Source organism: Dissoconium aciculare (assembly GCF_010015565.1).
Source record: "Dissoconium aciculare CBS 342.82 unplaced genomic scaffold K489scaffold_10, whole genome shotgun sequence".
NCBI lineage: Eukaryota > Fungi > Ascomycota > Dothideomycetes > Mycosphaerellales > Dissoconiaceae > Dissoconium > Dissoconium aciculare.
In genome coordinates this window covers 356,159-381,369 of record NW_022984960.1, presented here as the reverse complement: position 1 = coordinate 381,369, position 25,211 = coordinate 356,159, and the positions used below count along the sequence as shown (strand labels likewise).

At 51.0% G+C, this 25,211-nt stretch overlaps 11 protein-coding genes across 11 annotated transcripts; 3 read left to right on the top strand and 8 right to left on the bottom strand.

Moving 5' to 3' along the window:
* Positions 1-94: 94 nt before the first annotated feature.
* K489DRAFT_390021 (amino acid transporter) lies at positions 95-1,777 on the bottom strand (the record flags this gene model as incomplete). Its single annotated transcript, XM_033606564.1, has 4 exons — positions 95-748; positions 829-1,424; positions 1,494-1,707; positions 1,757-1,777. 4 exons carry the CDS (start codon positions 1,775-1,777, stop codon positions 95-97), a joined length of 1,485 nt encoding a protein of 494 aa, XP_033457621.1.
* Positions 1,778-2,729: 952 nt separating this feature from the next.
* Positions 2,730-4,544, bottom strand: K489DRAFT_382517 (MFS general substrate transporter). Its single transcript, XM_033605389.1, has one exon. The coding sequence runs from the start codon at positions 4,388-4,390 to the stop codon at positions 3,020-3,022; it is 1,371 nt and encodes a 456-aa protein (XP_033457620.1). The 5' UTR covers positions 4,391-4,544; the 3' UTR covers positions 2,730-3,019.
* Positions 4,545-5,019: 475 nt separating this feature from the next.
* K489DRAFT_382516 (Nitrilotriacetate monooxygenase component A/pristinamycin IIA synthase subunit A) lies at positions 5,020-7,158 on the top strand. The gene is made up of 4 exons (XM_033605388.1): positions 5,020-5,281; positions 5,346-5,432; positions 5,496-5,943; positions 5,996-7,158. The coding sequence occupies exons 1-4, from the start codon at positions 5,194-5,196 to the stop codon at positions 6,771-6,773; spliced, it is 1,401 nt and encodes a 466-aa protein (XP_033457619.1). The 5' UTR covers positions 5,020-5,193; the 3' UTR covers positions 6,774-7,158.
* K489DRAFT_323553 (ClpP/crotonase) lies at positions 6,911-9,298 on the bottom strand (the record flags this gene model as incomplete). The annotated part of the gene is made up of 2 exons (XM_033601704.1): positions 6,911-9,027; positions 9,079-9,298. The coding sequence occupies 2 exons, from the start codon at positions 9,296-9,298 to the stop codon at positions 6,911-6,913; spliced, it is 2,337 nt and encodes a 778-aa protein (XP_033457618.1).
* A 137-nt stretch (positions 9,299-9,435) lies between these two features.
* On the bottom strand, positions 9,436-10,283 carry K489DRAFT_36904 (uncharacterized protein). Its single transcript, XM_033603003.1, has one exon. The coding sequence runs from the start codon at positions 10,199-10,201 to the stop codon at positions 9,572-9,574; it is 630 nt and encodes a 209-aa protein (XP_033457617.1). The 5' UTR covers positions 10,202-10,283; the 3' UTR covers positions 9,436-9,571.
* Positions 10,130-12,634, bottom strand: K489DRAFT_36826 (FAD/NAD(P)-binding domain-containing protein). The gene is made up of 7 exons (XM_033602935.1): positions 12,275-12,634; positions 12,160-12,219; positions 12,058-12,102; positions 11,975-12,009; positions 11,853-11,917; positions 10,287-11,801; positions 10,130-10,226 (listed from the first exon to the last, which is right to left on the bottom strand). Exons 1-6 carry the CDS (start codon positions 12,419-12,421, stop codon positions 10,366-10,368), a joined length of 1,788 nt encoding a protein of 595 aa, XP_033457616.1. The 5' UTR covers positions 12,422-12,634; the 3' UTR covers positions 10,130-10,226; positions 10,287-10,365.
* A 484-nt stretch (positions 12,635-13,118) lies between these two features.
* K489DRAFT_36648 (prim-pol domain-containing protein) lies at positions 13,119-15,089 on the top strand. Its single transcript, XM_033602781.1, has one exon. The coding sequence runs from the start codon at positions 13,247-13,249 to the stop codon at positions 14,774-14,776; it is 1,530 nt and encodes a 509-aa protein (XP_033457615.1). The 5' UTR covers positions 13,119-13,246; the 3' UTR covers positions 14,777-15,089.
* On the bottom strand, positions 14,986-16,636 carry K489DRAFT_360902 (tryptophan synthase beta subunit-like PLP-dependent enzyme; the record flags this gene model as incomplete). Its single annotated transcript, XM_033602627.1, has 2 exons — positions 15,561-16,636; positions 14,986-15,507 (listed from the first exon to the last, which is right to left on the bottom strand). Exons 1-2 carry the CDS (start codon positions 16,206-16,208, stop codon positions 14,986-14,988), a joined length of 1,170 nt encoding a protein of 389 aa, XP_033457614.1. The 5' UTR covers positions 16,209-16,636.
* Positions 16,637-16,873: 237 nt separating this feature from the next.
* K489DRAFT_323635 (uncharacterized protein) lies at positions 16,874-21,013 on the top strand (the record flags this gene model as incomplete). Its single annotated transcript, XM_033601712.1, has 1 exon — positions 16,874-21,013. One exon carries the CDS (start codon positions 16,874-16,876, stop codon positions 21,011-21,013), a length of 4,140 nt encoding a protein of 1,379 aa, XP_033457613.1.
* A 20-nt stretch (positions 21,014-21,033) lies between these two features.
* Positions 21,034-22,544, bottom strand: K489DRAFT_323546 (uncharacterized protein; the record flags this gene model as incomplete). Its single annotated transcript, XM_033601703.1, has 3 exons — positions 21,034-21,976; positions 22,051-22,350; positions 22,420-22,544. The coding sequence occupies 3 exons, from the start codon at positions 22,542-22,544 to the stop codon at positions 21,034-21,036; spliced, it is 1,368 nt and encodes a 455-aa protein (XP_033457612.1).
* A 284-nt stretch (positions 22,545-22,828) lies between these two features.
* K489DRAFT_390027 (uncharacterized protein) lies at positions 22,829-24,635 on the bottom strand (the record flags this gene model as incomplete). The annotated part of the gene is made up of 3 exons (XM_033606565.1): positions 22,829-22,882; positions 22,907-24,090; positions 24,566-24,635. 3 exons carry the CDS (start codon positions 24,633-24,635, stop codon positions 22,829-22,831), a joined length of 1,308 nt encoding a protein of 435 aa, XP_033457611.1.
* Between the last annotated feature and the right edge of the window lie 576 nt (positions 24,636-25,211).

Below are 25,211 nucleotides of genomic sequence, written 5' to 3'. Positions count from 1 at the left end.
ATAGCAGACGTAATTCGGCAGGAGATGGGACTTGACACAATCTGGTGTTTCAACGAGTCAGAAGCGATTTGAGGCCCAATGGAGATGAAGCTGGTCATGTGCTTGATTGCATGGCATCTTCTTGAGCGCGATGGCCAAGAATAAAGCTAACTGGTGCGGTGTAATAATTTCTTCCCCAGAAGAGGTAGTACCCAATCGCGAAGAGAATGAAGCCCGCCCAGAGTGCAGGGGCCCAGTTCGCGTTCAATACCGTTACTGGAAGCTTGGTCGGCATACAGCAAAAGACAATGATGAAAGACGAGTAAGTCAGAGCGAAAGCATTGATGGGTATTCCCCAGCGTCCGAGACTCCAACGTGCATGAGGTAGAGGCTCCCCACTAAGCCGCCGCCAGAGCACGCAGCCAATGCTGAGCATGTAGGTGCTGAGCAGGCTCAATAGGGCGATTGAGGTGATGATGTTGAAGGTCAAGGTGGATCCCAGAACGATGAGGCTCAGAAGAAACACGATACCAGATGCGGTGTAGACAGCGTTTAGTGGTATCTTCCAGTGCCTGTCGATCTTTCCAAGCCAACATGAGAATGGCAGACCATGGTCGCGCGCGAATGCGAACATTTCACGAGAGCAGGTCGCAAGGGCAGTGATATTTCCCACATACAGGGCGATGAAGAGGACTACGCTCAGAAAGAACGCAATCCCTGTTGAACCAGTGCGGTCGAAGAGTTGAAGGTAAGCGGTTTGGCTCTCGAGCTACGAAGGGAAATACGCATCAGTAAAGTGCTTGACTCGAATGGCGGGCAATCTCAAAATCTAAAAGCAATATGACCTACCACGTCTTCGATCGGTCCTACACAGAACAAAAGGACGATGAGCATGCCAAAACCGGAGATGGCATTGCCGACATAAGACCACCACATGCTTCGTGGCACATTGATCGATGCATCGCTAACTTCTTCTGAGATGTGAGTGACGGAGTCGCTCCCAATGATGCACCAAAAAACGTATACTTGCGACATGAGAATAGCAGCGGCCATGCTATCATAGCCGCTGGTATTGGTGAACGTCAAAAAGACGTCTGTAGGGCTGTTCTTTGGGCACAGCACTAGTACCACGATCGCGATCACCACGAATCCGAGGACGTGCACGTAGAGGCTTGCTATTTCCAGCGCTGGAAGGATGGGCGCTGTGCGTGTGTTGAGGATGATCGTGACGACGCCTAAAGCGATCATCATCAACGTTGTTTGCCATTGCGTGAACGCCAAATCTGGTAGGTAAACATTCACCAACGCTTGGACCTGCAGAGCGCTGATGAAGTTTCCAGCTGCAACACTGCTCAATAATCCCAAAGATGATAGCCATCCAGACGCGTATGAGAGAACGCGCTGATATTGCGGAGGAGCAAATTCACTAGTCCAGTGGTATTGTCCTGGGAAGATAGATTGGTCAGTCTTGAAATCTGGATACGTAGGGTGCGTCGGCTTAGGTAAACACTCACCACCACTGGTCGGTGCCATTGATGCCATCTCTGCCAGACTGGCCGTTACGCTCGCAAAGCAAAGAGTCGCTGGGATGTAGCACCAGAGCAGACCCGCGAAACCGCCATTGGAGAAGCCAAGCGAGAGCGACACAAGCACAAATTCCCATGTTGCCATGTATACAGAGACCAAGGCTAATGCGCTCCAGAATCCGAAGTTACGCTTGAACTCTTGCTGTGAAGTGGATCAGAACCCGTAGAGCTTCGTCTTAGGAATGAATCACCTTTTTCCCCAAGCGAAGCATGTCTTTGCCATCAATATTAGAGATATGATCGTAGGACCCATCGCGGTGCGCACTACCCGCTTCACGATCGCTATCGACACGTTCATCGGAGGAAGCGGCCGCGAGGATTTCAAAGGGAGCCTTTCGGATCTCGAGCGACCTCTGCCGTGGTTGAATTCCGTTTGCCATGATGAGGAAAGATGAGAGACAGAGATAAGATCATGAAATGAAAGCAATGTGCTTTACAAGTGCATCGAGCGCCTTACGAGGGATGTATCAGTACACCAAGTGGTAGCTCATCGTACCGATGGAATGTCGCGCCAGGCGAGTCTTGCTCTGGATGTGCACTGTGTACTGTAATACTGGGTGCATGAACGCCACTTCAGAGGCTTCGGATTGCGAGGGACTATCTCTGGCTTGCTCACAACAGGCAGTTCATTTGTTGGAACGGGCTGCTGTATGTGCTCGCATTGGATAGCTATTGATTTGGGCTTACGCTACATCGTTGTGATGGACCGGCTTGGTGCTAGATTCGTTTCTTCAACGAATGCTAGTCCACCGAAGCAGCAAGCTGATTATCTTCTCCACCGCCTCGCAGGTTGAGGCCCATAACCCCCTGGGCGACGGTAGACTTGCGGTACTTGAAGACCGCCGGCATCATTCCATTGGTGGACAGAGCAATGCCAAGGTACGATTGCATGTACAGGATGCATTGTGCGTACTGGGGTTGATAGATAAGGTCAGGAAGTCCCTGATGCGGTCGGATGTGCTAGTCCGGACCGTTGTCGCAGGATATCACGTGACTCATACATTGGTGCATCCCGATGTCTCTTAGCTCGGACGCTGCCGAGATGTCCGTCGATCGTCAGGACAGTCATGTGATTGGCTATGTTGAAGCAAACCTTGGAAGCTTGTATCAGGTCCGCCAAATGTACAGCGGATGTATGTAACGTCTTTTCTCCAGCTTAGACCTATTCCCTCGACGGACATGTAGGGATAAGCAATCCTGCTGAATGTGCGACCATTGTCTCATGTGCTCATGCGAGCATCACGAACCAAGTCTTCCAGAGCTCGCGAGTATTGGCTTCTTCACATCATCATGGTTCTGTGCAGCTTGTCCCTGGACACGAATGACACGGGTTGCGCCGAACAGCTCCCAATCCGGGCACGGGAAACTCGTGATGATTCTGTACTCAAACCACGATGGTCAATCATCACATGCTTCTTTTACATCACTACCCACATTATGTGTTGTATCTCAAATCATGCTTTAGTCCATTCCTTGTCGACGTTCTCACCGATCCGTCGAACCACGAGCCAAGCCGGATACAACGAAAATGCCCACAGTCCGAAATTGATGTATGTGCAGCCGACCTCGCCCATGATTGCGATGCTGCCCAAGCCATATGAGACGGCTTGAACAGCACTCTCTGATCCACGGAGCAAACCAGAATATCGAATGATCTCTGCCTCGTTCTTCGCAAGGCTGGCAACAACGAAGTATAAGTACATATAGTTCAGTTGGAACCCGATTACTTGCAGGAGGAACCAGGCAAAACCACTTCCAAAGCCGGCATCAACCCAGTCATAGGTCGGTCGAGTCTTGCGGTACTGAGTCACCAACACTGTTCCCCACAGCCACCAGGCACCCTGCAGAGTGAGGACAACGATGAATGCCCATCGGCTGTGTAGCCGCATGGATAGCTTTTTGTTGTCGAGGAACGCTCCAAGCACGTTGCCTCCAATCAATGCGACGATGCCGGACAGGAATGAAGCCAGCGCTCTGGCGCGCACCGTAAACCAGAGACCCTGAAAGGTGAAGTAGACTGATTCTGCGAATACTGCCTGAGCGATCAAGGGCAAGATCAACAAGAAAGGTTTCCCAAGAAAAAGCCTGCCAGTATCTGCGAGCTCTTTCAACGTATTCTGGCTTCTGTCGATGCCACACTTGACGATCGCTCCATCGGTTCGCTCCACCTTGCTCGGTGCTGTGATGAACAGACCAATGAACGGTGCAGCAGCCTGGATCGCAATAAAGACGAGGTAGACGTCGAAAGAAACTGAGCCAGAGTAGTTTCGGTTCGAATTGAGACTAAGATTGACAGCACCTCCAAGGATCTGCCCAGCTACCCGAAAGCTCAGCCACACGCCGAGGAAGCGGCCCTGGTTGTACGGTTCGGGATATGACATGGCAATCGCAGCCTCAGCCATCCAGAAAATGCCGGCACCGAGACCACAACATGCAGCACCGAAAAGAACAAACCAAGCACTCCCGAATCGGTTGTTGCAGTATAGACCAGCAGCGAAGGGGCAATAACCGGCGGCTCCAAGCACCAGAGTCCACCGAATGCCGATATACTTCACAAACACTCCGGAGAACGCGCAAGTGAGCACCATCAAACAGAAGGTCAGGGCATTTGCAGTATTGACCAAAAACGGACTCTGCTCGCCGCCTCCGCCCAAAGCATTCATCGCACCCCAAATACCGGGAGCGCAGAAGTTGCATAGTCCGAGGATAATTGCATTGTAGTATGTTGATCGGTACCACTTGACCTTGGCACGAGGTAAGGTTTGTTCTTCATGCAAAGAGTTATCACTCGCGTCAGAGACGGCTCCCTTTTGATCGCTCGACATGGTGTAGTAGGGTTTCAGATGGAGAGAAAAAGTTGTTGATATCGGACCTGCGGGCTTGTCACAAGGTGCTGAACCGGAGGTTCCGGTAATCTCAACGACCTTGCATTGCGCATGTCCTATATATGACTATCGTGTTTCCATCTTGTCTTGTACGGCACAGTCTCGGTTGAACCTCGTACGTTCGATATCGAGTAGTTGTTTGCAGCATTTGACCCTGTAAGCTGCTCCTTCGCACGCCATCGCCAACTTCGATTTCGTCACCAACACAAGATAGGGCACCGGCTACAATCTTCCGCGTAATCGCTCGCGCCCACGAATCGCGTACATCAACCACACAATGATGAAGCTCGTATTCATATTGGTCGATACCCATTTGCAAGGTTGTTCTTCGGACAAATCCTCGAAAGTGGCAATTGGAAAGCGCACTTCTATCTAGGCCGCTGGAAACTTCGAAGCCGTCGCCTGATTCCATGATCACGACATCGAAAGCTCGTCTCGACTTGCTGGCATTGGAATACCTCGAAGAAGATTAGAACGAGAATCTCTGCAGGAGAAGCGTGTTTAATTTGACCGTGCCACGTGTGTTTCGCCCACAATTGCGTGTTCGTGATGCTTGCGAGAGCGACATCCGCTTGAGCTTTTGATCCGTAGGCAAAGTGGAGCTTCGAGCTTTGTGTGCGATAGTGGACCTCTGACGCAACCTCTGTGTACAAATCCACCATGTTGGACAATGTGCTATTTATCGTTCTGGCGGCCGAGCACGCTACCTCGATACCTATTCATCAACTTACTTGTCCCACAAAATGTCGACGACCACTAAGAGCGGTGCTCGCAAGCAGCCATGGATCATGAATGCCTTCGCCATGACGGCACCGGGTCATCTCGCGCCAGGTATTGCATGCGGCGTAGGTATTTTCGTAGTTGGATATAATCGCTCATGGCATTCCTTGTTCAGGATTGTGGAGACATCCGTCACAAGAAAAGCAGACACTGGATCATTGGGTCCAGCTGGCAAAGACGCTCGAGACGGCCAAATTTCACGGTATAATCAAAGTCACCAACAACTTCAGGACGTGCCATAGCTGACATCGCGTCACCGAGGTAGGCATATTCTTTGCTGATGTGTTGGGCATCTACGATGTGTACAAAGGTAACGGACCTGCATTGCAAAGCGGAGCTCAAGTTCCCCATCTCGATATCGCTTTGCTCATCTCAGCATTGGCGCACGCGACCTCGCACATCTCATTTGGTATCACCACATCAACATCATACGACCATCCATATGCCTTGGCTAGGAAATTCTCCACGCTCGATCACATCACCAACGGTCGGATCGGATGGAACATCGTGACAAGCTACCTTGAAAGTGCCGCAAAGTCTTATGGGCTTGAAAAGATAGTCGAGCATGACGAGCGATACGCCATCGCTGATGAGCTATTAGAAGTATTCTACAAGCTCGTCGAGGGCAGCTGGGAGGACTCGGCGGTCGAAGCGAACAAATCCAATGGCGTCTACACTTTACCGGCGAAGGTGCACCCCATCAACCATGCAGGGTAGGTAAACGGACGCGGTCATGATGTTCTTAGCAAAGGCTGACAGAGACAGGAAATACTTCAAATGCCAAGGCCCGAACCTGGTGGACCCATCTCCACAAAGAACGCCGTTTCTGCTGCAAGCTGGTGCCTCAAAGGCTGGCAAGACGTTCGCGGCAACACATGCTGAAGCTATGTTCCTCCCGGGCTTGGTCCCAGAAAAGGTCAGAGACATTGTCGACTCTATGAAAGCTCAACTTGTGGAAGTGGGCCGATCGAAAGATAGCATCAAATTCATTGCCGGAATTTTCATTGTTGTCGATGAGACCGACGAGAAAGCACAAGCGAAATTTGACGATCTTCTGCAATATGCCGATCTCGAGGGAACGGCTTGTTTGTTCGGTGGGTGGACTGGTACCGACTTATCCCAATTCAGTGACGACGAAGATTTTTCTTTCAAAGGCCCTCCGGCCATTCAATCGATGATTAGCGCATGGACAGCTACGGTTCCTGGCACGCAAGGGCTGAAATGGACTAAGCGAAGGGTGCTCCAAGAGCTCGCTGTGTCAGGCGCTCATGGTCGTGCGGTGGGTAGTGCAAAGACTGTAGCGGACATCCTGCAGAATTGGGTCGACGAGGCAAATGTCGATGGCTTCAATATCAGCTATGCCACCACTCCAGGCACCTTTGTGGACCTCATCAAGTACCTCTGGCCTGAGCTACGAGCCCGAGGCGTTCTGCAAGAAGAATATGCCGGTACCACCATGCGCGAGAATTATCTACAAGATGACAAAGGTCCTAGAGTACGACCTGACCATCCCGCATTAAAGTATCGGAACCAAATGGAGTGATTGAATGCTCCTGACTGCAGTAAAGCGCTCTAGTTGGTCTTATATATCAGAGCTCGGATCCATGGTGTTCCAAAACTTGCATAAGTCACAAATTGTCCGAATTAGAGTCCATTGCAGGTCATGTCGCCCAGGGTAAATCAAAAAAATGAAAAAGTACCAACCTCTCGAGCGGGTGTAAATGGAGATAATAAAGGAGAGATATCTCGAGGGTCCATCGCCGATGCCATCGGATACTCAGAATCTGGCGATCGCCGTGATCGTAGGGGCGTTCCGGGTGGCGTGAGCAGATCCTCGTCGGGAGGCTTATAGTAACAGGCGAACATGCTCGCTGACTTCGCGGAGCTGTGATGCGAGATCGATAAGGAGTCAATGTGATTGGACTGGGAATGGATAAGTCCATTTGACGGTAGTGAGCTTGGTTGCACATCCGCGACCTGACCGGGATCCCTCAGGTTTGCCACGAGCTGCACTTCCGCAAGCTTTACGAAATGCGCAACGCTGTCGAAACTATCAAGCTCTTCTGCGTCTCGCTTATCAGGCTCATGGATTCTCCTGTGAGTAGCGAAGCGCAGTGGAGTGCTACTCGCTGGTATCTTCCGCACGAAGGCTCGGCGTCGCTCGTGATATCGCACCGATCTCGCACTCCAGAAGTCAAGACTCATCTCCTGAAGCTCCCTGGCTCGGGCTCGTGCTAGTGCGGGCTGCGACAAGTCGACACTTCGCTTCCAGAAGCCACGCTTGAGTATACCAGGTTTGAGCATATATGCGATATGCGATCGAATGTAATCATCCAGAGTGGTACCGGTGCCAGGAAAAACATAATCCACCAACCCGGCAGACTGTGCTTGCTGCGCATCCATGGGAAGCATTTCTCGAATAATCTTTTGCGCTTTCAGCTCGCCACATCGACCAGAATAGGAAAGCGTGTGATATTCTGATCCGAACAGTCCAACAGCTCGATATGCAGGGTTGAGCACCACACTTGAACCCGAAATGACCACGTCACAAGCCGCGGCAAGAGCGACACCGCCAGCCGCGGCGTTCCCTCGCAAAGCTGCAATGGTAACAATGCCATGAGCCGGGAACTCGTATAGGATATGGTGAACGACGTCGTTGATTCTATTGATATTCAGCCACGACTCTGTGGCTGGACATATGGCCGATTCGATAACGTTCAATGCAATCCCGTTGCTGAAATAGCTACCTCCCATGAGAACGACGGCTTGAATAGGACTCTCATCGGTCGACTCAGATAGTATGAAGTCCATTGCATCGATCAATTGCGAGCATTGATCGGTAGACATGGCGCCGTTGTAAAAGTTGAAATAAAGGTATGCCGTCTTCGAAGAGCCCTCATGAGGCTGCATATCGATCCAGATTTCTTGGAAGCTTGCGTACGGAACAGCGGACCATTGCCCGGGCAAGGACCAGCGGAGACGAAAGATATATTCTTGCTTTAGGATGCCGAGTACCAGCAGGCCCATGATAGCTGGAACCTTGGGCCAGAGAGCCTGATCACTTCGACTTTTGGGGCGGCGAACATGAGTGATCCAGACGCCCTTGCCATCAAATGTAGAAATACAGACGGCATTGTTGCGTACACCCAGGATCTCGACTCTCATGCCTGGGACGGACGTCGGCAGTAGTCCGGCAGCATTGTCGTCGATCATGCCACCGTACACGTACAACGCAATGCCGAACATTTTCGTCAATACTCCAGGCTGCGAATCGCTGCTACGGATGCGGCGCGATATGAGCTGAGCGTCGTGTCTATCAACGCTGAATGCGCGCTGCGCAGCTCTGAGGAGCGGCCTGTGGTGCACTCTGCCGCCTTGGAAAATGCGATTGTCCCCGAGTGAGATCCTGCCATACTCAGGACGTGGTCGCAACAAGGGCGAAAAAGGTACATTTTGATAACGAGATTGCACTTCCCCAAAATCTTCTGCCATACGGACACGTTGTATGGCTGCAATGGTCGCGTCGAGCGCAGCTTGAGTGACGGCGCCGAAGTAAAGGGTGGATTTGGTCAACCCAGGCTGATCGATATCTACTGGAAATTGCTCAAAAGCCCAGACTGGACCAGCATCAAACTGTTCAATGGCCTGCAACACGGTGACTGCCCAGAAGCTACGGCCGGGCCTGCACGGCAATGAGTTGAGGTCATCTAGTAATCGAGTAGAGTCGTCGATGGTGCCATCGTCACCCATAAGAAGCCAATCCAAGGAGCTTGGTCCGATATCACCGGGCGGGCCCGCTGTAGCAGTGTTATTTTGCGTTTTTGCAAGATTCGTTGGTGTGAACTCACGATGTATCACCAAGGTGAGGATCTTCTCGTGAACTTCCCGTGGGATGGAGACGGTCAAGAATGGACAAATGATTAAATCAGGGGCAGCAAGTGTGACAGCAGAGATGATGACATCGTCCGAGAGAGCCAATTCGATTGTGACGTGATAAAAGCGCGACAAGGCCAGGTAGAGACGCTGTGAGAGGGAATTGTGCGCAGTACACAGGAAAAGAATCCGCATTTTTGCCGGCGACGTTGACGATCGAAGGAGTTTGTGTCTATGCCTGTGCAAGTACTTGTGGATGTTGGAAACATATATACATGCTCTGCCGTGGTATTAAAAGCTTGTATGACATGTATTGTATCAATGAAATGAATGAACGGCGATGTTGTTCAGTCACACGAAGTCTAATCACATCGACAGATAGACCAGCATCGGAGTCACTTGTCATCTGGGCGGGCCATCATGTCGGGAAACAAAGGTTGCAAAGCATGGCTTCTAAACAAACGATCACTACGTCTTCAAATTGCATCCGGAATACTTCCGATATAGTCCCGGCATTCGCTCGCACAGTTCGGGCTCATGATGATGGAACTTCGATAGCACCACGGCTACAGATGCTGAACGTTGTACGATAAACGCAGGGGGGGGCTGTAGCCGAGTTCGCGTGCACCTAGGGATCAGGGAACACTGGAGGCCAATTATGGCGTCTACGATTTTAGTGCTATTGGAATGCTCCCCAATGGGCGTTGGAAGACAACTTCCGTACGGCGGACCACGCAGCATCTCCATAGAGTGCGGTAGCAATGTGGATGCTGTCGCGCGATCGTCAGTATCGCAAGCAATCGTTGTCGCACAGGTTGTCACGGGATTTGGATCAAAGAAATCTCCTTGAGTCGCGTCGATGCTAGCTGCGCACGTTCGCATATCTGTCGAAGCTCGTGGCGATGCTAGAGCCAGGTAACTCCACTCTCTAAATCGGATCTCTGGGTCAGGATCAGTCTCAACAGAGGCGACTTGGCGGCATTTGGCGGCGATCAGGATTGATTTTTGAAAGCAATTGTTACACCGATTCGATATTCGATACGCGATCGATGTTTCGTCATAAAACGACACGTTTCTCGTTTTGATTGAAATCGACATCGAAACAATCGCAAAATCGGATCTTCTGCCCGAGGAAGTTAGTTGCAATAGCTATACACACGTAACGTGGCTATAAGCGAGCTACCTGAATCGTTTGGCAAGCGATGTCACTGAGGTCGGTATTTATGACACCGCGATTTGCCCCGTTTGTGTTTTGAGCAGCTTCACACGTCCCACCATCTTTCATGCAGGTCTCGCAGGTCATTAGCCTCGGAAAGTCGAAGGTGTAGTGTCACATCGCTGTCATGGTCTTTTTCTTTCTTGGTCTGCCCGGCTCCGAAATACGCAAATCTATTTGTTTTGTTTTCGTATGTGTATTCGAAATCCTCCCATCGTGGCTCTCGGCGTACATGACTGAGGTGCAGTGCACTCCCAGGCCAGTGCCCGTGGATTCTTTTTCCAGCCTTACCGCCGTTAGACCAAGAGCTACAATTCTGGCTGAGGGTCATACGAGGAAACATCGCGTCGCACCAAGCGACAAAGTCATCAGTCGCCGCTTTTGACGGTACCACAGTAGATATGCCTTGCGTTGAGATCTTGCGAAGCATTTTGGCGATGTACGCTACCTGTGTCTCTACGGCGTATGGCACAGTCCCGGAAACGCCGCTTGCAGTGGGACCGAGTAGAAAGGCAAGGTTGGGGAACCCTGGTGTGTACGTTCCCAGGTACGTATACGGCCAGCCGAATTTACCATCTGGCGACCAGTCGCGTGAAAGATCGAAACCTCCAGAAATAATGGGGAATGGCGGAGCTCGGTTTATATTAGCTCCGGTAGAGCATATCACCGCGTCTGCTAAGCGAAGTTGTCCATCCGTTGTGATGATTCCCTTCGAGGTAAACTTCTCGATGGGCGTTTGGATCAGCTCCACGTGAGGTTTCGTGAGGGCTTCGAGGTACCCGGGACCAGGCGTGAGTCTGCGACAATTTGGTGGGAAATCTGGTAACAGTTTTTCCAGAAGTCCTGGCTTGTTGACAAGTCGATTGTGCATCATTTCTGTAAACTTCTCTCTGGAGTTTTTGTTGACCTCTGAATCGAGCAAGTAACCGTCGAATGAGCGGAAGAACGTGGCTTCGACTTCTTTTCGGTAACTCAGGTAGATCTCGGCGTCGTTGAAAGAATCCCGTTTTTCAACTGGAATGACCATCGGCATGTCCTGACGATCCCGAACGCCAGGTGCGAATGATCCCGCTATCCAAGTGCGGCTGCGAGCATAATGGTCCACGTGAGCAGCAATTTTATGCAGCTCGGTAGTGACTTGAATGCCTGATGCTCCGTTCCCGATAGTAGCAATTCGCTTTCCCGTCGCATCAAAAGGGGTCCAGTTCGACGAATGAATGATCGGACCTTCGAACTCATCCATTCCTGGATAATCTGGGAGTTTCCAGTTGTTGAAAACGCCGATAGCAGTAATGACAAAGTCGAAACTTTCGGCACGCTGACGACCATCGACGAGGTCCTTGAGAACCAACTTCCATTTTGCAAGATCGGGAAACCATCGAGCCTCTTCAACTTTTGTCTTAAAGCGAGTGATCGCTGGGAGATTGTGTTTCCGCGCGAGGTGTTGCCAATAATTGCGGATCTCTGCGCCTTGTGCATACTCTAAATCAAACCGTCAATGTGAGGAATGGCTAAATGACCGGGTTCGTCTACCTTCGGTCCATTGCGTGTTTGGGTCGAACGTGCTCTGATAGACATGCGCCGGTATGTCGCAGCGCCTAGGCGGTTAAGCATCAGTCAAGCTCCTCATATCAACGGTGAGCTGAAGCACATACACGCCAGGGTAGATGTTCTCGAACCAGGTACCCCCCTTGTGGTCTCAGCAAAAATCACCAACTCATAATTATGTACAACTCACATAGTCAGCGTTCTTCTCTAGAATGGTTAGGTCTATGCCAGGCACCTTGAATGTGAAGGTTAGCTTGCTCAAAACCATGCGCTAAGACATGTGGGCAGAGACTTTAATCGGTAATAGTATTCCCGCTGTAATGCCTGTCAGACCTGCTCCAATGACGGCGACCTACGCGCTATCAATACAAAAGAATTCGAGTGCTCGAGGTGCGGACTCGTCAGACCTGCAAATTTCGAGGCTCGTCGATATGACGCTCTTCGTTGATCTCACATGTGGTCGGAAAGGGATACGACCACGATTTGGTCGTGGAGCTCTCAGGATGCCTGCTGTCAGAACAGTCACCCTTGGGCGCCGGCTCATTTCGCTCCATGATCTTTGGCAGATGCTCGAATCAGTAGACGAACACTTGATCTCGCGCGGCAAGACTTCTTCGCCTACATAAGACGAAGAGGGGATATGATACGCAAGCACACTCCAGACTTGGGATGCAGGGCTTGATCACGGCATCAAGTCGAATTGTTGCGACACTAGAACCTGAGGCTAAAAAGATGTGGCAGTAGTGGCAGACGCATCGTCCTTACCATTGGAAAACATACACTTCCAAGGTTGGTTCATAAAGCACTGCAGTTAACCTTGGAAGTCTCCGATTGCGGGTGATCGCGCCTTCACGAAGTCCGCATGCATCTGTATAGAATGTATTGACAGCCCTCAAGTGTAGCAAAGCGCTGACACAGTGTCAAATTGTCCATGAGTCTTTCAGCTTTTCTTTAAGCGACCTCTCCTGTGCAGACAAGCTGCGGTCAGATAGACCCAATGGTACTGTCGCTTATTTGCAATCACAGCGAGGCGCAATGTAATCATGTCGAACTCTGCTTCCGTGCTGTTATCACATAGATGCTCGATGGTTGTTGCAGACAGATGTGTTCCAGACGAGTCAGTTTTGACGGGAAGATCTAACTGCTGGCGAAAGGCTGTAATTGTTGCCTGAGGCGACCAGAATCTGTGACCGACTCCCCGCATGTGATTGCCCGCAATCACTCAACACGCTTCGTCGCGTGTCGCGTCAACTGAAATTCGAGGTCCATCGTTGGCGGGCGAATGTCTATGAGCCCTTGGGACGTTAACTCACTCGCAAACAGACTTGATCAGGAAAGGCGACCGTGTATCACCATCTTTATCCTTGCGACTCTATAAAATGCCGCATGCGACATCACTGGAAGCGGATGCAAAGATGTCTGGCGAAGACTCGTCTATGCCTGATACACAGATGACGAATGACGACAGTCAGGAAAACCCAACAGAACAGGACACTGAAATGGTCGATCAGCCAGTCAACGATGCTCAAGCCTCAGCTACCGCATTGGAAAACATGTTCGATGATGACGACGATGAAGATTCTGAAGAATTCTCATCGAGTGCTCCGATAAAGCCAGAGGACCAACAGTCACGGCCACCAACAACCTCGCAGCCGAGATATGCAGAGCCCGATACTCTCAGGCAATTTTATGGACGATTGTTTCCATTCCGTCACCTCTTTCAATGGCTGAATCATTCTGCAACTCCCAAGGCGGACTTCCAGAACCGCGAATTCTCATTCTGGCTCCCCGGCAACAGAGTCATTCGCTACCTAGCTTTTCCATCGTCCGACTTGTTGCGCAAGCAGTGCATGCAGATGACGCCTGAGCGTTTCGAAATTGGCCCACAGTACAACATGAATCCCAAAGATCGAAAGACGTTAAAGAACTCATCCGCCTTCAAGCCCGTCATGAAAGAGTTGGTCTTCGATATCGATATGACAGATTATGATCCGATCCGAACATGCTGTCAAGGGACAAAGATCTGCATCAAATGTTGGCAATTCATCGTCATGGCCATCCGAGTTGTTGACGTCGCTCTGCGTGAAGACTTTGGATTCAAGCACATCATGTGGGTGTATTCCGGTCGAAGAGGAGCGCACGCATGGATTAGTGATAAAAGAGCACGTGAGATGGATGACCAAAAGCGGAAAGCTGTTGCGAACTACCTCGAGGTCCTCCGAGGCAATGAGCAAGGGAAACGACACGCACTGAGACGCCCGTTGCATCCACATGTTGAACGATCTTTAAAGATCTTGACACCATATTTCCAAAATGAGGTATTGGCCGATCAAGACCCATGGGAGACGAGCCCACAGGCAGAAAAACTGCTGAATCTCCTATCCGATAAATCCTTGACCACGGCGTTAAAGAAGAAGTGGGATTCAGCTGCGTCGGAACGAAGCTCGAATCAAAAGTGGGCCGATATCGATGCAGTTGCCGAAGCTGGTAACCTCTCGACCTTTTCCACCAAACAATTAGTCGAAGCAAAACAAGACATCCGTCTCGAATACACATACCCGCGTCTTGACGCTGAGGTCTCGAAGAAGCTGAATCATTTGCTCAAATCGCCCTTTGTCGTTCACCCTGGTACAGGTCGAGTCTGTGTACCCATCAATATCGATGAGCTCGACAAATTTGATCCATTTGAGGTCCCAACAGTGACGGAGTTGCTCCAGGAAGTTGATCAATGGGATGCTAAAGACGGTTCGACTCTCAGCGAAGAGGAGAAAGCGAAGGTTCAGGACTGGCAAAAGACAAGGCTGAAGCCATATGTCGACTATTTCCGAGGTCATGTCGCTCGATTGTTGCAGGAAGAGAGCAAAGGCAAGCGGAGCAGGGAAGATGCCGCCGACAGCATGGAATTCTGAAGAGCATACACGGCCTGGCGAATCTTCGAACGACACACGTTCACTCAATCTGAAACCACATCCAACGCACATTCTCTCGGAGGCATGGGACATATGCAAATACGCTCTTTGTGTGTGTTGACCACGATTGTCGGCGTCTGATTTACGCTGGCTATCATGCGAGATGACGAGCTCCCAATTTGACACTTCTTTGGTTGGCGGCGTCGAGTTCAAATCGGTATATCATAATCTCGTGGTCCTTCGGTGCTAAACAGAACTACAACCATATCATTCCGCTCTTCTCGGCTCAAAGTCACGAGGTACTTTCGCATGGCGGACAACGTAGCTGCCCCACAAGGCCCTGCATTTATGTCAATGGCTCGCAAAAAGCAAACGCTCTCGTGTGCTTCTTTCTCATTGACGACCAATGCAACAGAAACGCCATCGCGCAAGACCGGGAAAGCAATGCTGGAAGGTGTGCCACAGCACATACCAGCCATAATTGTGTGGCCCGTTGAGATCGCTCGAAGCTTTCCGCAGTGAAGAGATTCCTTCAGACACGCTGCAGCTTCCGGCTCGACCGCTATGATGCAACTATTTGGGTCTGCCGCTTTGTAATGCATAACGACAGCGTGCGCCCATGAGCCTACGCCCACGGAAACGAAAAAGGTGCTCGCCTTCTGTCCATTCGTGAAAGAAGATACTTGCCGATCAGTTTCGGCAAGAATGCTGGTGTAGCCGTCAACGACCCACTGAGGCAACCGTCGTCAGAGCGCAAGTTTTCAATTAAGCATTCAGCATTTACCTGTGGAATCCGCTCGTAGCCCTCCCAACTCGTGTCCATTATCAACGATGCCCCAGTACGCTGGGCGTCGTCTCTGGCGGCAGCTATACAATCGTCGTATGTTCCATCATCGAGAACGATGACTTCAGCGGACTCAACGCGCAGTAAATTTCTCGTGTATTCGCTCATCAAACCTGGGACATAGATTGTCGTAGAGATATCAAGAAACTTGGCCATTTTTGTCAGTGCGCGGCCCCAGTTGCCTTCGGTGCATGCCACGATTCTGACCGCCGGCATGGACGCATTGCGATCAGAAACCGCACGTCGCATGATTTCCAACGAGGTCGTAGGAGGAAGCCTCAATATCTCGCACACGGTGCGATGAACAGCCCAACTTGCACCCAGAATCTTGAACGCCGGAAGTCCAAAGCGTGTACTCTCATCTTTGAGGAAGACACGGGCCACGCCTAGCTCGGCAGCCAGTGAAGGCAGATGATGAAGCGTGGTCTCAGCGTAGTCTGGCAGGTGTCGGTGGAAGGCCTCGATGGCAGGATCAACAGCATAAGTTTCCCATCTTGCCTTGTCACGGATGTGATGATTATTAACCAGTATCGCCGGTCGCTCGTGTTCTTCGCCACTATGCAGATGCTTGACTTTATACGCGGACATGAGAGTGATTTTTAGTGTGATGTGACAATGTGTATTGCAGACACTACTGTAATATGCAGAACCGGGGAAAATTGCAATAAACAACACAAGTTATAAACCCGACAGCTGAGAACTCGGCCCTGCCACATGCAGAAACATCGATGATCCGTCTGAATGACACTCATTTCCGACGCTCTCGTCGATGGGATGTTCTGTTCATGCTCATTCGCATAGTGACACGGACTGCAGGCATTGTCGGAAGAACAAGCCCGGTGTAGCAACGTCTCGCGCCCTGTGATTCCTTATGCAAGAGAAGCACATGTAAAAAAAGAGCCGAAACGACCCTAGCCATCTGGTCATGACGTGAGGCTGTAGTGGGGCACTGAGGTGTAAGCGGCGATGGGTGCGAATCGTCTCGGCCACCGACCAATGGCCTTCCCAGATACGCATGTCCTGGGTGGATTGGGAAAGGTTGTTATGAAACCTTATTTAGTCATTGTTAGAACATTACTGGCCTGTCCATGGTCGACGTCTCGCCGACTTTCATTTCTTTCAGGTGAAAATAAGAACCGTGGGTGGCCGGGCACCTAGGCTCCCACTTCATCTACAAAAGGTCTATTTCTCAGGCTTGATATTTTGCGAGACGTGTCGGTCTTTGCATTGAACCTTTGGCGTTGAATCATAAAATGGCGGAAGATGGCACAACCGCGGGAGGTCGAGGCATCCGCATTGCCATCGACCGCGGTGGCACTTTCACTGACTGCGTCGGTAACCCTGGCTCGGGAAAGATGGAGGACGACGTGGTCATCAAGTTGCTGTCGGAGGATCCCGAAAATTATGATGATGCTCCACTTGAAGGCATTCGGCGACTTTTGTCTCGATTCTTGAACAAAGAAATTCCACGCGGTGAGCCGCTCGACACTAGCAAGATCGAGAGTATCCGCATGGGCACTACCGTTGCCACCAACGCACTATTGGAACGACGCGGAGAGAACATTGCTATGGTCGTAACGAAAGGGTTCAAAGACTGTCTTGAGATCGGCACGCAACAACGACCCAAGATCTTTGACTTGGCTATTCGAAAGCCAGAAACACTCTACAAGCAAGTTGTAGAGATCGACGAGCGAGTCACGCTTGAAGACTATGCAGAAGACCCAAAGAGAAACAAGACCGAGATCCGAACGGACGAAGGAGCAGATGAGGGCGCTGAGCTGGTTCAAGGCTTGAGCGGCGAGACGGTCAGAATTCTGAAAAGGCCTGATGCTGCGACAATCATGGAACAACTACGAAAGGTGTTTGATTCAGGCTTGAAAAGTATTGCGGTATGTCTCACGCATGGCTACACATATCCTTATCATGAGGCCTTGATTGGAAAGATCGCAAAAGAGATTGGATTCGAGCATGTCTCTTTATCTCACGAGCTCATGCCAATGATCAAATTGGTTCCAAGAGCTACGTCAGCTTGTGCTGATGCATATCTGACACCTGCGATCCGGAAATACATAGACGGATTCTCCAAGGGATTCGAGGGCGGGCTGGGATCTGAGAGTGTGAAGCGAGAGGCGGGCGCCAAAGGAGCTCGCTGCGAGTTTATGCAGTCAGACGGTGGTCTTGTTGACGTAGGAATTTTTAGTGGTTTGCGAGCCATCCTCTCCGGACCTGCTGGCGGTGTAGTTGGATATGCACTCACGAGCTACGATCCGGAGACTAAAACGCCCGTCATAGGTTTCGATATGGGAGGAACAAGCACAGACGTCAGTCGATACGGTAATGGACGATATGAACACGTCTTCGAGACCACCACAGCCGGGGTCACGATTCAAAGTCCTCAACTCGACATCAATACCGTTGCTGCAGGCGGTGGCTCCCGACTATTTTTTCGGAATGGATTGTTCGTTGTCGGGCCTGAGAGCGCTGGTGCACATCCAGGACCAGCTTGCTATCGAAAGGGAGGCCCGCTCACCATCACGGATGCGAACTTAACGCTTGGAAGATTGTTACCTGAGTTCTTTCCCAAGATTTTTGGAAAGAATGAAAACGAAGGACTAGACGAGGAAGCAAGCGCAGCAGCATTTCAAGAACTCACCCGGCAGATCAATAAAGAGATTACCAGCGAGGGAGAAAAGGAAATGAGTTCTGATGAGGTCGCATTCGGCTTTATCAAAATCGCCAATGAGACAATGACCCGACCGATTCGATCACTGACGGAAGCTAGAGGCCATGACACTAGCAAGCACCGCCTTGCTACCTTTGGTGGTGCCGGCGGACAGCACGCCGTGGCCATCGCAGAGGCTCTGGGTATCAGTCAAATCTTGATCCATCGTTATTCTTCTGTTTTGTCTGCTTATGGCATGGCTCTTGCGGACGTGGTTGATGAGCGTCAAGAGCCAGAATCGAAAGTGTGGTCAGATACGGATGCCGACGTTCGGACATACCTCCAGGGGAAGATGGAAGACCTCAAAAAGAAATCCAGTGCTACACTGAACAATCAGGGTTTCAACGACGACCAGATTCGGTTTGAAGAATATCTCAATATGCGCTATCGAGGAACAGAATCGGCTCTCATGATCGTCAAACCTGACGCAGAAGAGACCAAGAACGAGTATAGTGGAGATGAGTGGGCATATGGTCAGGCGTTCGTGAAGCAGCACGAACAAGAGTTTGGTTTCACTCTGCCTAATCGCGATATTATTGTGGATGATGTGCGAGTTCGCGGTATCGGGAAGACTTTCGAGGGTCTCGAAAAGACTGTGGATCAACAACTGAAAGAAGTGAAAGCAAAAATCCTGGCGAAAGGAGAGAAGGTCCACGGCACCAAGTCCGTATATTTCGAAGGCGGGCGGCAAGAGACCAATATTTACAAGCTGGAAGATCTTGCCATTGGCGATCGGCTACTCGGCCCAGCTATTATCGCTGACGGTACTCAGACTGTTGTCGTGACTCCGAAAGCTTCTGCTTTGATCATCCATACTCACATTGTGATCAACATCGGCGAAGCTACCGAAACGAGCAACAAGATTAGCACACAGAAGGTTGATCCTATCATGCTCAGTATTTTTGCACATCGTTTTATGGCAATCGCAGAACAGATGGGCAGGGCATTACAGAAGACTAGTGTGAGCACCAATGTCAAGGAACGCCTGGACTACTCCTGTGCACTCTTCGACGCAAACGGAGGTCTCGTCGCCAATGCACCTCATCTTCCTGTACATTTGGGCAGCATGTCTACTTGTGTGAAGAAACAAGCTGCCATCTGGCAAGGAAAGTTGAAGCGGGGAGACGTCCTGGTCTCGAATCATCCCATGTTCGGTGGTACTCATCTGCCGGACATCACTGTCGTTACGCCGGCATTCGACGGTGATGAAATCGTATTCTACGTCGCATCTAGAGCTCACCACGCTGATATTGGAGGAATCTTGCCTGGCTCAATGCCTCCGCATTCGCGGGAATTGATTCAAGAGGGTGCGCGTATTGAGTCTGAAAAGCTGGTTTCTGAAGGACACTTCAATGAGGAACGGATTATCGAGATTTTGCTGAAAGAGCCGGCTAAGTATCCGGGCTGCAGCGGTACAAGATGCCTGAGCGACAATCTCAATGACCTAAAGGCACAGATTGCAGCAAACCAAAAGGGCATCAATCTCATCTCGACTCTTATTGAGGACTATGGTGGTGACGTAGTCCAGTTCTACATGAAGAACATCCAGGAGAATGCAGAGCTCAGTGTTCGAAGCCTTCTGAAGGAAGTCAGCAAGCGCTTTGAAGGCCAGGAATTATTTGCCATCGACTACATGGACGATGGAAGCCCGATCCAGCTAAAGGTCACCATCGACGCCGAGAAGGGCGAAGCGATATTTGATTTTGACGGCACAGGCCCTGAGGTATACGCAAACACCAACGCTCCTGAAGCCATCACATACAGTGCGATCATTTATTGCTTGCGCTGCCTCATCAGTGAAGACATTCCACTCAATCAGGGTTGTCTCAAGCCAATCGACGTCCGCATCCCCAAGAACTCCTTTCTCTCGCCATCAGGGACAGCAGCTGTTGTCGGCGGCAACGTTCTGACCTCCCAACGTGTCACTGATGTCGTTCTCAAAGCTTTCCAGGCGTGTGCTGCAAGCCAGGGGTGCTGCAACAATCTGACGTTCGGCTTCGGCGGAAATGTCGAGGGCGAAGAAGAAGTCCAAGGATTTGGTTACTACGAGACCATCGCTGGTGGCTCAGGTGCAGGACCAACATGGGATGGCACCAACGGCGTGCATGTGCACATGACTAATACGCGTATCACAGACGCCGAGGTTTTCGAGCGGCGTTACCCGGTCATCCTGCGAGATTTCTCACTGCGTGCAGGCAGCCATGGGAATGGCCAACACCGCGGTGGCGATGGCGTCATTCGTGACATTGAGTTCCGTATTCCGATGCAAGTAAGCATCCTCAGTGAGAGGAGAGTGTATCGACCTTATGGATTGGAGGGTGGCGAGGACGCAGCGTGTGGGAAAAACATATGGGCTCGACACGTTGAGGAGATTGAGAACAGTGACAACGATGTCAAGGGAGAGGACACCAGCATCGCAGAACAGCTGGGCCAAACGACAAACCTCAGCTCAGGCGGTGCTTCCAATGTGCGCTATATCAACGTCGGTGCGAAGAACACAATGAGCATGAAGCCTGGCGAGCGTATCATTGTCATGACTCCAGGAGGTGGCGGCTGGGGCAAAGCCGGGGAGGAGAGCAAATCAACGCAGCAGAGTCGTCAAGATCCTCGCCATGCCTGGAAGGGCGGCAGTCTTGCAAGTCGGGCGTCGGAGGCCGAGGCGAGTTCGTAGATAATTAGAACTATCATCGGTCAATATGCTGGCCAAATTTCATCGACTTCTTCTCGCCAGCTCTTGAAGCCGCCTGCAACGTCCCTGATTTTGACATGCAGATCACTCTCCTCCAGAACCCGTCGTACTGCCAGCTGTGAGTCGTTTCCATAGCGACATATAATAAAACATTCTGGGCTTTCATTATTCAATAGACCAGAATCTTTCGCCTTGGTTAACCACGCGTCCGGTCGTCCATTCCAGGGGATGTTCGTGGAATCTGGCAAGGCGCATATGCCGAACTGTGTCTCATCGCGGACATCGATCAATGAAACTTTGCCTTGTTTGCATAACTGCGCGAAATCCTGGGTTCTGATGCGATACTCTGGTGAGAGGAGCTTCAGAGGACTAGTCATGCCACAAAACGTCAAGTAGTCAAAAGACCCGCTTTCCAGACTACTCCGCTGGACTGTCGCACTCGCTGAACAGGCTGCACAAGTGGCACTGCGGGCACGCATCCGTAATGAGCGGAATTGAGGCTGGCTGAATGCGGCAAAAAGCAAGAGAGTTGCTCTTGGCGCACCCTCAACGGGAACGGTCTGTTTCGTGAGTACTTTGATCGCTTCCAAGGCCTGAAGTACACCCATGGCTCCGACAACCGGACCCAGAACTCCGCCTTCTCCGCAGCTTACAATAGTCTCAGCTGGTGGTGGCTTGGGAAATATACATCGATAACAAGGTCCACCTAGTGGATCTCCAGGCGGTCGAGCTGGGTGATTTAGGACAATCAGCTGGCCGTCTGATTTGAGGGCTGCGGCCGAGACGAGTGGTCTGCCCGTCAACACACATGCATCGGATATGAGATATCTTGATGTCGGATGGTCTGTGCAGTCTAGCACGAGGTCGTATTGTTCAAAGGTCTTGATCGCCATCTCAGGGGTGAGGTGGACGGGGTAGCATTGATATCTCACAAGAGGATTCAAACTTAGATGAATAGCATTAGCAAGTATAATTCCTCATATTGACCGAAGAGATGCTTGTATGTCTGGACTACGTACGCTTCTAGATAAGTCTTTGCGCTTTCAACCTTGTGCATGCCGATGCGGTCGGTGGTGTGGGCGACCTGTCGATGCAGATTTGATACTTCAACGACGTCTCCGTCGATCAACCCCAGAGTTCCTACTCCGGCACCGGCTAGATACGCAGCCGCTGGACATCCGAGTCCTCCAAGGCCCACAATGAGGACCTTTGCATTTTTCAGCGAGAGCTGTCCTGAAAGGCCAACTTCACGCATTATCATAGCACGACCATAGCGCTGGAACTCCCCTCCAGTAAGCGGCCACTGTCCCTTGGCTGTGCTATGCACTTGGTCTCCATCATTAATGGTTTCATGTGCTGCTCCTTGCGCTGAATCCTGTGTAGATAACTCGACGGGGCGCACAATATGCGCTTCCTCTGCGGTCGCCAGTTCTGCCTTAAGGGCTCGGAGCTGTTTCTCGAGTGCCAGAACATTTGCGCGCAAACTGGCGACATGTGCATTTTCTTCGCCCATGCCAGGCAATCTCGTGAACTTCTATTCACTTATTGTCTTGCTGGTCGATGTTTGGAGCGTAATGTACAAAGATTGGGCGATTTGATATGCAAAAACTCTACCGAGTATCACCTGGGCACCTGCTTCAAAGTACTTTAGGGTTGATCTGGTGGCCTAGGCTAAAAAATCATAGAACAGGTGTACAGGAAAGCCGTAGCATCGTAAACTCAATAATGCTCATTCTGACGTGATGAAAGACCACCGACTTTTTTTCGTATCATGCTCTACAAACATGTGCAATTTTTTCAGTCCTCTTCAGGTGACAACGTGCTGCTCAGGATCATCGTGTTGATGCGGTCCTTCACCACATCGCGGCTCATTGCCTTCATTTTCAGCGCAGCACGAATTTCCTCAACGCTACGCATTTCCCAGCCTTGGTACTTCATATAGCTGAGCGGATAGAGTACTTTCGCTCCTCGCTCCACCATCCACACTTCGTTCACAGGTGCGGGCATACTCGTGAGTGCGTCAATGTCGTTGGCTATTTCGTGACAGTATGAATCAAGTGGTAAATCATTGACATCATGACCAAAAGGATCTTCGAGTTCTCGTCCGATCTGCGCAATTCCCAGGATCATATAGGCGCCCGCGACTGCTCCAGGAATGGCGACCCAGCCTAGCGGATCGACAAGCTGGAAGGGCAGCGCAAAAACGTATGCCCATGTGATTTGAGATATGGAGATAGAATATGCTATCGGCAGTGGCGTATTGAGCACTCTTTCTGCGCCTGATATGATCTCAGTGAGTGTGGCGAGCTGCATCATGGCCTGACCTTGATGTGCGCCCAGCGCTAGCGTCTTGTTCTGGAAGATCGACTCAATATATCCGGCCAAGTGCGTCAGCACCTCCAGTGGTGTGTTGCCCAAATTTTCCTTGGAAGCACGGAGCAGAGATCTTGGATTGGGCTGTGCGAACGGCAGTCCGAGATACTGGCCCCAAGCTAGCCAAGGCGAATGCTCCCGCTCGTGGAGCTTGTTTTGGTCCGCCATGCCGGCAAGCGTCTGAAGATTACCAACCAAAGGAGCGACATCAGGATACTCCAGCGATGGCTCAAAACGGAGGCGATGCTTCAGCGAAACGGCGAAAGCATTGATTAGATTCAAGGCCGCCAACTTGCCAAGTAGATCCGCCTTGCCCAATTCCTCCGATTCGCTGTGACGTTCTTGGGTATGGATCCAAATCAATCTTGAAAGATTGCGGCTCGTCATATGTAGCTGAGTCCAGAGTTTGCGACCATCGATGTAGCGTTCGTAGGCGGTGGTCGAGCGAAAGGAGAGCGACATACCAACCACGAAACCGGTCATTGTGAGGAGGACTGAGCTGATGCCGATGTTGTGAACAAATTTGTCTACAATGGTGATGGTGGTTGCCCAGATGGCAACCATCAGTAACGGAACGATCATCTTGGGAAGTATGCTGCCGTGGAGACGCATGAAAATCGGCCATTTGGAATGCTTGTGAATGTCGCGTGGTCCTTTGAAGTAATCACCCAACTCGATGTCGCGAGCTGTCGGGGCATGGTAGAAGGGGCTGAATTCGGACTTGATGCTGCTGGCCGATGTCATGATAACGATGTAGAAAGTGGCTGACGGGAGATGTCAGGAGGATCTCAGGTCGAGAAGAAGTCCGAGCCAGCGGCAATCTTGCTTTAGGAAGCAATGTTCCAAGAGTCCTGGCGTCAACTCAACACCAGATGGGAACTGCTCCTGCACATCAGCAACAATCGTTACAGCTCAAGCATCACCCAGGAATCGACATACCAAGGTGTCGACACGCTCACTGCGGCAAGCGCGACTTCTCGATTGCTGAGCAGGCCGCGGTCTCTTTGACCAGAATTGTGTTTGGAAGTTAAAAATAGATTGAGCAACAACGACCTCGGGATCTGTACCAAGATCACTACACGCGGCCAGTTCGACGATCGAATGATTCGCGATGGTTGCGATGCTTTTGCTCGACTCGGCACAGATCAAGAGAATTCCGACCTGCACGATTCTTGTAGCGATATGAACATGAAGCAGTATGAATAGTAAATGGTCGGAAATCTTCGCACATCAGTGTCCTTCGTTCACTCAGCCTGGCGGCGAGTGCGGCACAGTTCTCTACGACATGACACCTCCAATCATCGAGCGGGCGCACCAGAGCTGCATGCCATATGATCATCCCATCTTTAAGGTGATCTTTTTTTCGCCTATCACCATCGTCGGCGACATGGACTCATCGTGTCGAGGACTCCCCATGGTTGGGGTGTTCTGGGTGTGTGATGAGAGTTCAACTTGAACTTCAGGATTTCTATATTTGGATCTGTCCTGGCTTGTTTGTCATTAGTCCCAACCTTGGAAGGTCGTGATGTTGATCTGTTACGGTACACTATATTATATCCTCGTTTCCTCGTTCTGCTTTCTAGCCCTGGAGCCATGGAGCCATGGAGCCCTGGAGGTGAGCAGTGATGCAGGTGTGGAGAGAAACTGGTGGCTGGGTGGTGTCGGTCTACCGTAGTGTGCAGCCGAGCCGCGTCCAGGTGGTGGTCTCTGTGTCTGTCTGATCTGTCTCTTCCCCACACGGGGTTTCCGGCAATAAGCGAGTCAGTGTCCAGATAGCTTCATATTCCTTTCAGAGTCTTGCATAGCG